Here is a 12,067-nt window from a genome sequence, read left to right as displayed (position 1 = left end):
GAGTAAGGCAAGGATGTCCGCTTTCCCCCCTACTATTTATCTTAACTTTGGAAAATTTGTTAATCAGAATTAGAGCAAATAAAGAAATTCAAGGATTAAAGATCAAGAGAGAGGATTACAAGGTCCAAGCATTTGCAGATGACCTTGTCTTCTTTATAGAAAACCCAATAGAAACAACCCCAAAATTAATAGAAGAGATTGAAAAATTCGGAAAGGTAGCAGGTTTAAAAATCAATAAAGAAAAGACAAAAATGATAACAAAAAACATGACAACAAAACAAGTAGAGAAATTAGTAAAAGAATCAGGTCTGCAGATAGTTAAAAAAGTTAAATACTTAGGGATAAATCTGACGGCTAGAACCGCAACAATAAAAGAAGACAATTATGACCCTTTAGTCCAGAAAATAAAGGAAGATTTAGAAAAATGGGGGAAATTAAAATTGTCTTTACTGGGGAAAATAGCAGCCATAAAATCAAACATACTTCCAAGACTCCTTTATTTATTCCAAACAATTCCAATAAAATTAGATAAGAAATTTTTTGATAATTTGGACAAAATAACTAAAAAATTTGTGTGGGAAGGGAAGAAACCAAGAATAAAATTGAATATATTACAAGACGACAAAAGTAGAGGTGGATTTGGACTCCCGGCATGGGATAAATATTATAAGGCTGCCATCTTATTATGGATTAAAGATTGGATAACCTTAGATAATCAAAGATTGCTAAATTTAGAAGGGCATGATTTAATGAAGGGATGGCACACCTTTATATGGAGCTCAGGAAATAAAACATATAAACATTTTAATAACCATACTATTAGGAAATCTTTAATTAACACATGGCTACAAATTAAACACAATCACTATATGAAAATTCCCGGTTGGCTATCGACCATAGAAGCAATAACTCACCCCAACATATTATCAAAACAAAAGGTTTTAAGATATAGAGAAATAGTAGATGTTCAGGGGAAACTGAAAACTAGAGAAGAGCTCAAAGAACAAGGAATAGTAATAGACTGGTGGCCCTACTCGCAAATAAAGGTAAGATACAGAAAAGACCAAGAGGAAGAAGGAATAGATTTAAAACAAAATCGATTGGATAAATTATTAGAATCTAAAGAAGGGAAATTAATTTCAAAAATTTATAAATATTTACTCGAATACGATTTGGCAGAAGAGTTGGTCAAAGGGCAGATGATAGCCTGGGTGAGGAATATAGGGCACAATATACAATTGGAAGATTGGGAAAGAGTATGGGAAGATAATTATAGCATGACAAAATCGGTAGCCTACAAAGAAAATCACTATAAAATGTGGTACTGATGGTATCTGCCACCCGCAAGGTTAGCAAAAATGTATCCGAATGTGAATCCGGCTTGTTGGAAATGTAAAAAAGCGCAGGGAACTTTTTACCATGCTTGGTGGCTTTGCCCAGAAATTAAAAAATACTGGAACAAAATAAAAACATGGATATTAGAAATAACAAATCACAAAATTGAATTAACACCCGAAGTCTTTTTACTCGGTATGATTAATAAGAATATTAGAAAGGACATAAAATACTTAATACTCCACATTATAACGGCGGCTAGATTAGCGTTGGCACAACTCTGGAAAATAGACCGTTTGCCAACTGATCAGGAAGTAATACAGAAAACCTATGTATGTGCAGAGATGGATAAATTAACCCTAGAATTACAAGATAAGGAAGACTCAAAATACTTTAAAATATGGAATAGCTGGTACCAGTGGATAAGTCAGAGAGAGGGAATGGTTAGAGATGAAAGTTAGGAGAAATCAATGTAAATAAACAACTGCACTGTCAGAGAGATATAGAAGGAAATAAGTCACTGTGCGTATATATATATATGTATATATAACATTAGAAAGTAGTTAATAGATGAAGTTGAGCACTATATATGTACTGTATATGTATATGTAATTTGTGTGTTTGATTAAGAGAAACTTGTCAGTTTTTCTTATAATTGTTTTAAATGTTTTTTTTTTAAAATATGAATAAAGTTTGTTTATAAAAAAAAAAGGAACTTTCTATTTTGGATTCTTTGATAAATGTATTACGTTTATGCTGAGCTACAAGGCAAGAGAGCTATGGGACTGGGGCATGCAGAAGATCTGGTTGTTACCCTATACCCACTTCATCTTGAAGTGACGTCCCGGTGCCTGGAGGCCGTACGGATCTGGATGGGGAGGAACATGCTCAGGCTCAACCCATCCAAGACCGAGTGGCTGTGGTTTCCGACGTCCCGATATAGTCAGTTGGCGCCATCACTGACTATTGGGGGTGAATCATTGGCCCCCACGGAAAGGGCTCGCAACTTGGGCGTCCTCCTGGATTCACGGCTGTCTTTAGAAGAGCGTATGACGGCCGTGACCGGGAGGATTTTTCATCAGGTTCGCCTGATCCGCCAGTTGCGTCCCTTTCTAGATCGGGACTCCCTACACACAGTCACTCATGCCCTCGTCACCTCTCGTCTGGACTATTGTAACGCTCTCTACATGGGGCTCCCCTTGAGGTGCACTCGGAGGCTCCAACTGTCGCAGAGTGCGGCCGCGCGGGTGGTTATGGGAGCAACATGGAGCTCCCATGTAACACCTCTCCTGCGCGAGCTGCACTGGCTTCCGGTGGTCTTCCGAGTGCGCTTCAAGGTTTTGGTTACTACCTTTAAAGCGCTCCATGGCTTAGGACCTGGTTATCTACGGGACCGCCTGCTACCACCAATAGCCTCCCACCGGCCAGTACGCTCCCATAGAGAGGGGCTCCTCCGGGTGCCATCGGCCAAACAAAGGGAGAGCCTTCTCTGTGGGGGCACCTACGATCTGGAACGAGCTCCCCCCGGAGATACGGAGGATCCCAGATCTTCGCACCTTCCGTCGCGCGCTTAAAACGTTTTTATTTCATCAAGCTGGCCTGGCCTAAATCATCTCCTCTTTTAAATTTAAATTTTAAACATAAATTTTTAATCTGTTTAATTATGGGGTATTTTAAAATTCAGCCTAAATTATTTAATCTGTTTTAATTTATTTTAGATTTTGTATTTCCTGTGTTTTATCTTCTGGCTGTTCACCGCCCTGAGTCCTTCGGGAGAAGGGCGGTATAGAAATTTAATAAAATAAATAAATAAAATAAAAATATTACGGTGATTGGAATTAATAATTTAGATGAAAGACATTACAATAGACACTATATGGAATACAAATATGAAGTCATTCGGGTGGTATTTTTATATATGAAGATATCTACTATTGATGGGGGCAGATGGTAATTGAAGATACCGAACATACTGTTGGAATTAGGATGTGATGTTACCCTAACATGGGTGATGGAATTAACAATCCAGCTGAAAGACATTACAGAAGATATCATATGGATTACAAGCTTAAAGTCATTTGAGGATTTTATTTATATAAGGGAATACTTCTTAGTGGTGTGGGCAGAAGAATAAAGATATTAAAAATATTATGTATGGTAGTCCTGTAGGAAAGTGGGTGGAGACAGGTTAGCTTATTGATTGTTTAGTTTAAGAAAAGGGATATTATGTTTAGATATGAATACATGTAAAAGATTTGAGTTAAGAGATATATGTATGGGGGTGGAGGAAATGGGCAGACTATGAGTTGAATAAATGTCAAATTAGGATTTATTATATAGTTTTATAGCTGAAGGTTGCTTTGAAATGTTATATTAATATATGTAAAAGATTTGAATTAAGAGATATATGTAAGGGGGAGGAGGAAAAGGGTAGATTATGAGTAGAAATTGCTAAACTGGGGGATATAATAATATTATGCTAAATTAGGAGTTATTATATAATGTTACAGTTGAATGTTATTTTGAAATGTATAGTATAAGGGGGATATAATAATATTATTAGAAAGAAAGGGTCAGCGTATGGGGGGTGGAGCAAAGGGATGGTAAAGTATTATATAATCTGTTATGAATTTGGGTTTTATTTTGGAGAAGCCACGGGGGAGGGGAGGGGGAGGGGGGTTAGGGAGGAGGGGAAAAAAAAAGGGGGGGGAAATTTGTATTTGAAAAACTTTTTCAATTAAAAAAAAAAGAAAGAAAAAGAAAAAGGTGGTGGGATTCTTGTTTCTAGCACTGATGTTCCCTAGTTGGGTCATGAAACGTCTCCAAGAAAAGCCCCAAGCTCACAGATCACCAAGGACCCCACAGTCCTCCTCCTCCTCCCCTTTTCTCCTCCTCCTTCTCTTTTCCTCTTCCTTTCTCCTTCTTTTCTTCTCTTATCCTCCCTCCCTTTCTCCTCTTCCTCCTCCATCTCCCCCACCTCCCCCTCTTTCTACCCTTCCCCCTCTTCTTCTTCCTCCTCCCAAACTCCATTCCCTTCTAGCACTGATGATGTTCCCTAGCTGGGTCATGAGACTCGGGTTCAACCCCGAGCTACAAATACTCTCTTCCATCGGCACGTATAACGCCTCTCTTGCCTGAACTGCAACTGGCCTCCCGATTTGCTTCCATGTTTAATTCCAGCTTTTGGCGATCACCTCAACGCCCTTGGAGACCACCGGCCCCGATGGGAGTAAACTGTCCCCCCTTCCAAGCCTTGCCCCATAGAAAGGGGGTTCCGCTCTGGTCTGCTCCACCTCCCTACCTGTAGAGCGATGAGGCTTCGTGGGCAGCCATCGGCACCAGTTTGGCAAAAATATCCGGGCCAGTTACAGCTGGATCAGTGGGGTTGACTGGGAGGGCTTTCACCAACGACGCCCCTGGTGGGAAGGAACGGCAATGACAGGGATTACCCATAAGACCCCCACCCCAGAGACCCCCGTAAGAGTGGGGAGGGGTTAGCCTGCAAACCAGCCCTGAATTCCACCCTTTAAAGCAGTGTTTCTCAACCTTGGAAGCTTGAAGATGGGTGGACTTCAACTCCCAGAATCCCCCAGCCAGCAGCGCTGGCTGGGGGATTCTGGGAGTTGAAGTCCACCCATCTTCAAGCTTCCAAGGTTGAGAAACACTGCTTTAAAGCATCCTGGCTGGGGGATTCTGGGAGTTGGAGTCCATCCCTCTTAAAGCAATCCATTTTCCCCATTACCTTTAATAGACTGCAAAGTATCGAGTGCAGGGACGGCTTCGTGGTAGATAAAGTCGTTATCTTTTTTGGATGAATTATACCTAAGAAGAAAAAAGAGGTTACAAAACTCTTTCTTGCCACCATTGTTAAGTGAATCACTGCCATTGATAAATGAGCAAGCCGGTTATTAAGTGGCTTCAGAAGGTTGCACAAGGGGATCACCCTGACCCCCGGAACACTGCGACTGTCATAAATATGAGTCAGTTACCCAAGCATCTTAATTTCGATCGCGTAATCACGGGGATGTTGCAAGGGTTGTGAGAAAAACATGCAAAAGTCACTTATTTCAGGGCCGTTGTAACTTTGAACAGTCACTAAACGAAGCCGAGGGCTACCTGTACTTAGAAGAAAGGGGGGGAGGGGTTCCATGGGGGGAGAGGAAGTACAAAAATGGGGTGACTCCCCAGCAACCACTCACTTCCCTCCGATGACGTCCATGGTGAATCTCAGCGCCTCCTGCACAGTTTCAGGCTGGCCCTGCGAGAAACGGACGGTTGGAAATGTTTTAAATTCTGCATTTTATTATATATATATATTGTGTGTGTGTATAGGTGTAGGTATATATATATGTATATGTATATATATAAAAAATCTCTCTCTCATCCTATCTCCTGGAAATCTTAGCACAATTTTAGCAGTTGATCTCTACAATTGTAGGCATGTGTCTACACACACATACATATATACACACATGCACACACACACACACAGAGCAACACACAAATGTAGGCAAGAAAAATAGGTATATACCTATATATATATTTGTTTTTTCTTTTCTTTTCGTAGGCCTTTATGTGTTTTTCTCTTTAGCCAGGTTCTTCCTAAGTAAACCAAGATTTTTATGCAGCCCTTAAGTCTCCCAATGGGCAGCAGAGTGCTTGCTGGCTGCCAGAAAAAAAGCCTATAAACTAGTGGATGGGTCTTCTCCCGTGTAAGATTGAGAGCACTTTGGCAACGTTTCGGCAGAATCTCATCTGCCATCATCAGGCTTATTATGCAAGGGGTCTTGTGCAGCAACTGCCATTACTATTTCAAATCTGGTGCTGGTAGTCTGCTTATACATACATACATACACCCTATTTTTCTTGCCTCACTAGCTCAATTGAAAGATATTGATCACAGACCAATTGAGAGATATTCACAAATTAATAAATCCAAAGACATTTATCATAGGTAAGTGCAAAGATATTTATCTGTCTGCCAATGTTTTGTTACCCAGCTAGATAACATCTTCAGCACCGATGGTGTCACCTAGTTGGGTCCCGAAACTTCTGCAAGAAAACTACCAAGCTCAGAGAGCCCCAAAGACTCCACAATATTCCTCCTCCTCCTCTCTTATTCTTCTCTTCGCAAACCCCACACTCCTTCTAGCACTGATGACGTTCCCTAGTCGGGTCATGAAATGTCTGCAAGGAAACCACCCAGCTCAGCGATCATCAAAGGACCAGATTCTTCTCCTCCTCCACTCCACCTTTTCGTCTCCACAAACCCCATTGCCTTCTAGCCCTTATGATCTTTCCTCCTCCTCTTCTTCCTCCTGCCTTCTGTTCCCTAGTTGGCGTCTGCAAGAAAACTACCCAGCTCAGAGAGCACCAGGGACCCCACAATTTTTTTCCTCCTCCTCCTCTTCTTCCTCTCCACAAATCCCACTCTCTCTTCTAGCCTGCATGATCTTCTCCTTCCTTCTAGCAATGACGACCTTCCCTAGTTGGATAATGAAACGTCCGTAAGGAAACCACAAGATTCTTAGGGGAGCCTGAAGGACCCCACCCTTCCACGGAGCTCCATTTATTCTCTCATAATTATATTGACCATCCAGTCAAGTGAAGCAGCTCAATTTTAAAACCCCAAATTTTGATATTAAACCACAACCCCCACCCCCACTCCTGCAGAAAGTGGGGTCAAGGAGGCGAGGACGAGGAATGAAGTCTTACCTTGGCCAACCGGATGGCTTCGTTGAGTTTATCCAGGGCACTCTGGAAGTAGGTGACCTGCAAAGGGATCAGGGATTTGATCGGCTGCTTTTTCCAAACCAGGTTTGTTTTTTCAAACCAGGTTTTGGGGGAGTCTCTTTGCTCAGGGGCCTGCTGGAAAGAGAAGATCCAACCCCCGTATGGCGGTGGCCTCCGACGCCATTTTTTTCCAACCGGTCAGGAAGGAAATTCTGGTTGAGTCCTTGACTTACAACCAGCAGGGCCCAATTTTCCATTGCTAAATGAAACATGGGTTAAATGAGTTTCACTCTCTTTCATAACCGGTCGGAAGAAAGTACAGCTAGTCCTCGACTTACGACCAAATTTTCCATCGCTAAGCGAGACACGGGTCAAATGAGTTTTGCCCTATTTTGTAACCGGTTGGAAGAACATACACTTAAGACCTCGCTTAACGACCACAATTGAGCCCCAAACTTCCATCGCTAAGTGAGACATGCGTTAAAGAGTTTCACCCCATTGTCCAACTGGTCAGAAGAAAATATAGAAAGTCCTCGACTTTTGATCGCAATCGAGCCCCAATTTTCTGTCATTAGCGAGACGTGGGTTAAATGAGTTTCATCCTATTTTGTAACTGGTCGGAAGAACATACAGGAAAGTCCTTGACTTACAAACGCAATCGAGCCCCAAAACTGCATCGCTAAGCGGGACATCTGTTAAGTGAGTTTTGCCCTGTTTTACGACATTTCTCGCCCCAGTTGCTGAGTGAATCACAGCAGTCGTTAAGTGAAGAACATGGCCGTTAAGCAAATCTGGCTTCCCCCTTGACTTTGCTTGTGTCCGGAGGTTGCAAAAGGGGATCGTGTGACCCTCAGGATGCTGCGACCGTCGTAAATACGAGTCAGTGGCTGAGCGCCTGAATTGTGATCACGTGGCTGTAGGAACGCTGCAATGGTCATTAAGTGTGAAGAACAGTCGTAAGTCCCTTTTTTCACCACCACTGCAACTGTGAGCGGTTGCTAAGTGAACTGTTGTAAGTCAAGGACTCCCTGTAACATGGTCGTTAAGCAAATCGTAATGCTGCGACCATCATAAATACGAATCAGTTGTGAAAAACGATCCCGAGGGCCTTTTTTTCAGTGCTGTTGCAACTTTGAGTCGTCACTAACCGAACAGTCATAGGTTGAGGACCTCCCTTGTATCTAACCTGGTTCTCATTCACGCTAGGATTGTTTTGGCCTGGGATAAGCCATGGTTGAGGGTTCCCCACAGGTTCCGTGGCAGACAGGGTTGAAGGACCCGGGGTTGTCAATCAAAGCCAGGAGACCCACTCCACCAGCCCAAGGGATCAGATTTTGGGGAAGGGTCCGGCCAACTCACCCTCTCGCCGTACTTCTGCTGCTCCTCTGCCTGTTTTCCCATGTGTAACTGTGGGGAGGGAGGGAGGGAGGGAGGGAGGAAAAAGAAGGGAAGGAAGAGAGAGGGAGAGAAAAAGGAAAGAAAAAAAGGAAAGGGGAGCGAGGAAGCAGAAAAAAGGAGGAAGGGAGGGAGGAAAGGAAAGGAAAGGGAAGGAGGGAGGAAGAAAGGAAGCAGAAAAAAAGAGGGAAGAAGGAAGGAGCAGAAAGAAGGGAAGGAAAGAGAGGGAGGGAGCGCAGGAAAAAGGAAGCAGAAAAGAGGGAGAAAGGAAGGAAAGAAAAGAGAAGAGGAAGAAAGGAAGCAGGAAAAAGAGGGAAGGAGGGGGAAAGAAGGGAAAGAAGAGAGGGAGGGAGAGAGGAAGGAATGAAGAAGAACAGGGAAGGAGGGAGGAAGAAAGGAAAAAAGGAAGCAGAAAAAAAGAGGGAAGAAGGAAGGGGCAGAAAGAAGGGAAGGAAAGAGAGGGAGGGAGCGCAGGAAAAAGGAAGCAGAAAAGAGGGAGAAAGGAAGGAAAGAAAAGAGAAGAGAAGAGGAAGAAAGGAAGCAGAAAAAAGAGGGAAGGAGGGGGAAAGAAGGGAAAGAAGAGAGGGAGGGAGAGAGGAAGGAATGAAGAAGAACAGGGAAGGAGGGAGGAAGGAAGGAAAAAAGGAAGCAGAAAAAAGAGGAGGAAGGAACGAAGGAAAGGGGGAGGGAGGGAGGGAAGAAAGGAAAGAAGGAAAAAAAAAGGAAGGAGAAAAGCAACACATCTTAAGTGCATCCCCAAAACACTGAATTCTGGGAGTTGAAGTCCTCCCCTCTTAAAGCATGCCAGCTGGGGAATTCTGGGAATTGAAGTCCACCCATGCCTGAGGTTGAAAAACCCTGCTTTAGATGTTGCACATGTATGAAGTTGTCCAGGAGATGCAGCCAATGGGGAATCTTGATACAAGAGGGTTGCATAAATACTAAATACTCACGTGGGCCACGGCAGCAAAATAATAGATCTTCATCTGCACCAGTTTCTTCCAGTCCTTCTGGATTTTTCCCAGCAGGGAGGCCGTGTCAGAGTTCTCCAAAGCACGGCAGGCCTCTTTGTAGTAATCCACCACCTTGGGAGAGAGTTCAAATCCACTTTCAAGCATGAAAAACGGCCGAGAAACTTTCAGCCAATCACCAGGAGACTGGGAGTTCTAGTCCCGCCTTAGGCAGGAAAGCCAGCTGTGTAACTCTGGGCCAGTCCTTCTCTGTCAGTCCCACCCACCTCACAGGGCTGTTGTTGAAAGGAAGACAGGAGGAGGGAGGAGTTAGGTATGTTCTCTTTGAGTTATTTATAAAATTACAGTACTAAACTGTATTGTGTGTGTGTGTGTGTGTGTGTAGAGAGAGAGAGATAAATAAAGTAAAAGTAAAAACATAAAAACATAAAATATAAAAAAATAAGAAAATTTAAAAATAGATATAATCAAAGAAATCAAAGAAAAGAAAAAAAGACAAAATAAAATAAATTAAAATGAAATAAAATGAAAATTAAAAAATGAAAATTGAAATATAAGTAAAATAAATAAAATAACAAAAAATAAAAAATGAAAGAAAATGAAAGAAAACAAAAAATAAAATGGAGAAAATAAAATAAAAATAGAACAAAAAATAAGACAAACAAAATAAACAAATAAAATAAAATAGAAATAAATAAAATATAGCAAAATAAAATAATTTAATTAAAATTAAAATTAAATAAAAGCTAATGAAATAATATTACCATATTTTTTGGAGTATAAGACGCGCTCTTCCCCCCCCTAAAAGTAGGTGAAAATTTGGGTGTGTCTTATACTGCAAATGTAGCCCCGTCCACCCACCAGCCCCCACACTTTGGCCTCTGCCTCCCAGCAATTTACCTCCTTGCAACAAACAGCAAAATAGCCCACTTCAGCTTCAGCACAGCCTGATTAGCACAAGCAGTTGATTGTGGGTTGGATTGGCCTCCTGACCCTCAGCTGTTTCAGGCTGCAGAGGTTGTCATTGCCTATTGCCACGGGGGCCTCCGCTGTTTGCTGCAAGCAGGCAAATTGCTGGGAGGCAGATTTTTTTTTTCTTTTTTGTTATGAAAATGAAACTAAAGCAGGCTGTTTGCTGCCACGGGCAAACTGGGAGGCAGAGGTAAAGTTATTGTGAGTGTTTTATGAGTCTTATTTTCTTCTCTGTGTCCTTTTGTTGTAAAATTTCTGTCTAGAATCAACGATTAGCTGGAATTTAAAAAGCATTTCACTAACTTAATTAAAATGTTACCTGAAGGAAAATAAAAGGGGGGGGGGGAGAGAAAAACTTTACATCTAACAGATTGCGTGCTGAATAACATACTGATTCTGATTACAGTACCAAAATCTATGCAAAGAAAAAAACTGGTAAAATTTCATATTATTTCCCATATCCATGCACTAGCGTATGTCTTGCTTTCCTCCCCAAAAAAGGGTAGTAGGTGCGTCTTACAGTTGAGAGCACCTTATACTCCGAAAAATACGGTAATATAAAACATAAAAATATAAAATAATAAATAAAATAAAATAAAACAAAATTTAATTTAATTTAATTAAAAAAAAACTAAAGTAAAGTAAAATAAAGTAAAGTAAAGTAAAGTAAAATGGATTTGCCCAGGTGATCGTTTCTTCCCATTTCGAGGCCTCAGCTGCAGCTTCCAAGGCTCCCCAGCAACTCACCTGGGCGCTGATCCTGGCCACCAGGAAGCTCTTCCGATTGTCCAGCATGGACTTCTCCAGGAGACATTCCTGAGCTTGACCCTTGACGGAAAAGGAGGACAATTATGTTGAGGGTGCACCTGACTCGGACTTGAGATCTGAGGTGTTGCAGGTCACCAGGTCGCATTTCCTGCCCCCTCCCAAAGCCCCTAGCAATAAACAGAGGCTGAGTAGTACCCCTCGGCTCTGGCGTCCTACTCTTAACCCTAACCGTAACTCTCGGTCTCTTAACAGCCTGAGGAAAAAAGGAAGAACCAGTCCTAATGGATCCATTAAATAAGGGAGGCAGGAGCCCTCGCTCACTTAACGGCCAGAGGAAGAAACGTAGGAAGGAAAGGCCGTAATGACTTGGGTGATTCAAAGTAACAGCAGGAAATTTTATATTCCCATCTGCAAAACTGATGGAAGATGGGCATCGGAGTCTCGATCCTGACTCTTTCTTACCAGCATGAGGTTAATGTTGAGGTTCAGGATCTGGTGACTCATGTCCACGCTGTAGGAATGGGGAAAATGGTCCCGAAGGTATGTGAAGGCGCCAGCTGCGCACTGGAAATGGGTGCAGGAGACTTTCATGCCCTAAAACACACACACACACACACAATAAGACAGATTTGGGAGAAGTTATACATTCAAGGAAGAGGAGTCTACCCATAGCAATAAAGGAGAATATTTGTGGACTTGGGGTTGAAAAGAGGAGTCCTGGGTGCTCTCTGAGCTTGGGGGTTTTCTTGCAGACGTCTCATGATCCAACTAGGGAACATCATCAAGGTAAGAAAGGAGGGAGGTTTGTGGAGAGGAGGAGAAGGAGGCGGAGGCAGCAAGCCAGGGCAAGCAATGGTATATAAACAGAGATCAACATTCTCCCATCCTTCCAG

General features: G+C 42.3%; 1 protein-coding gene across 1 annotated transcript in view; it reads right to left on the bottom strand.

Moving 5' to 3' along the window:
• The window catches only part of PTPN23 (protein tyrosine phosphatase non-receptor type 23), a 46,700-nt gene that overhangs the window by 22,180 nt on the left and 12,453 nt on the right, over nt 1-12,067 (bottom strand). Inside the window, exons 6-13 of the mRNA XM_087894277.1 lie at nt 11,637-11,768; nt 11,154-11,234; nt 9,417-9,548; nt 8,428-8,475; nt 7,051-7,107; nt 5,535-5,593; nt 5,078-5,157; nt 4,637-4,751 (exon numbers count right to left, since the gene is read on the bottom strand). Of these exons, the coding sequence (XP_087750403.1) occupies nt 4,637-4,751; nt 5,078-5,157; nt 5,535-5,593; nt 7,051-7,107; nt 8,428-8,475; nt 9,417-9,548; nt 11,154-11,234; nt 11,637-11,768 (704 nt within the window). The remainder of the gene's footprint in view (nt 1-4,636; nt 4,752-5,077; nt 5,158-5,534; nt 5,594-7,050; nt 7,108-8,427; nt 8,476-9,416; nt 9,549-11,153; nt 11,235-11,636; nt 11,769-12,067) is intronic.

This window comes from Pantherophis guttatus, chromosome 4 (assembly GCF_059756535.1).
Source record: "Pantherophis guttatus breed Tessera chromosome 4, ASM5975653v1, whole genome shotgun sequence".
NCBI classification, from domain to species: domain Eukaryota; kingdom Metazoa; phylum Chordata; class Lepidosauria; order Squamata; family Colubridae; genus Pantherophis; species Pantherophis guttatus.
Note: the sequence above shows the minus strand (reverse complement) of the source record. Positions and strands in the feature narration are given on the sequence as shown.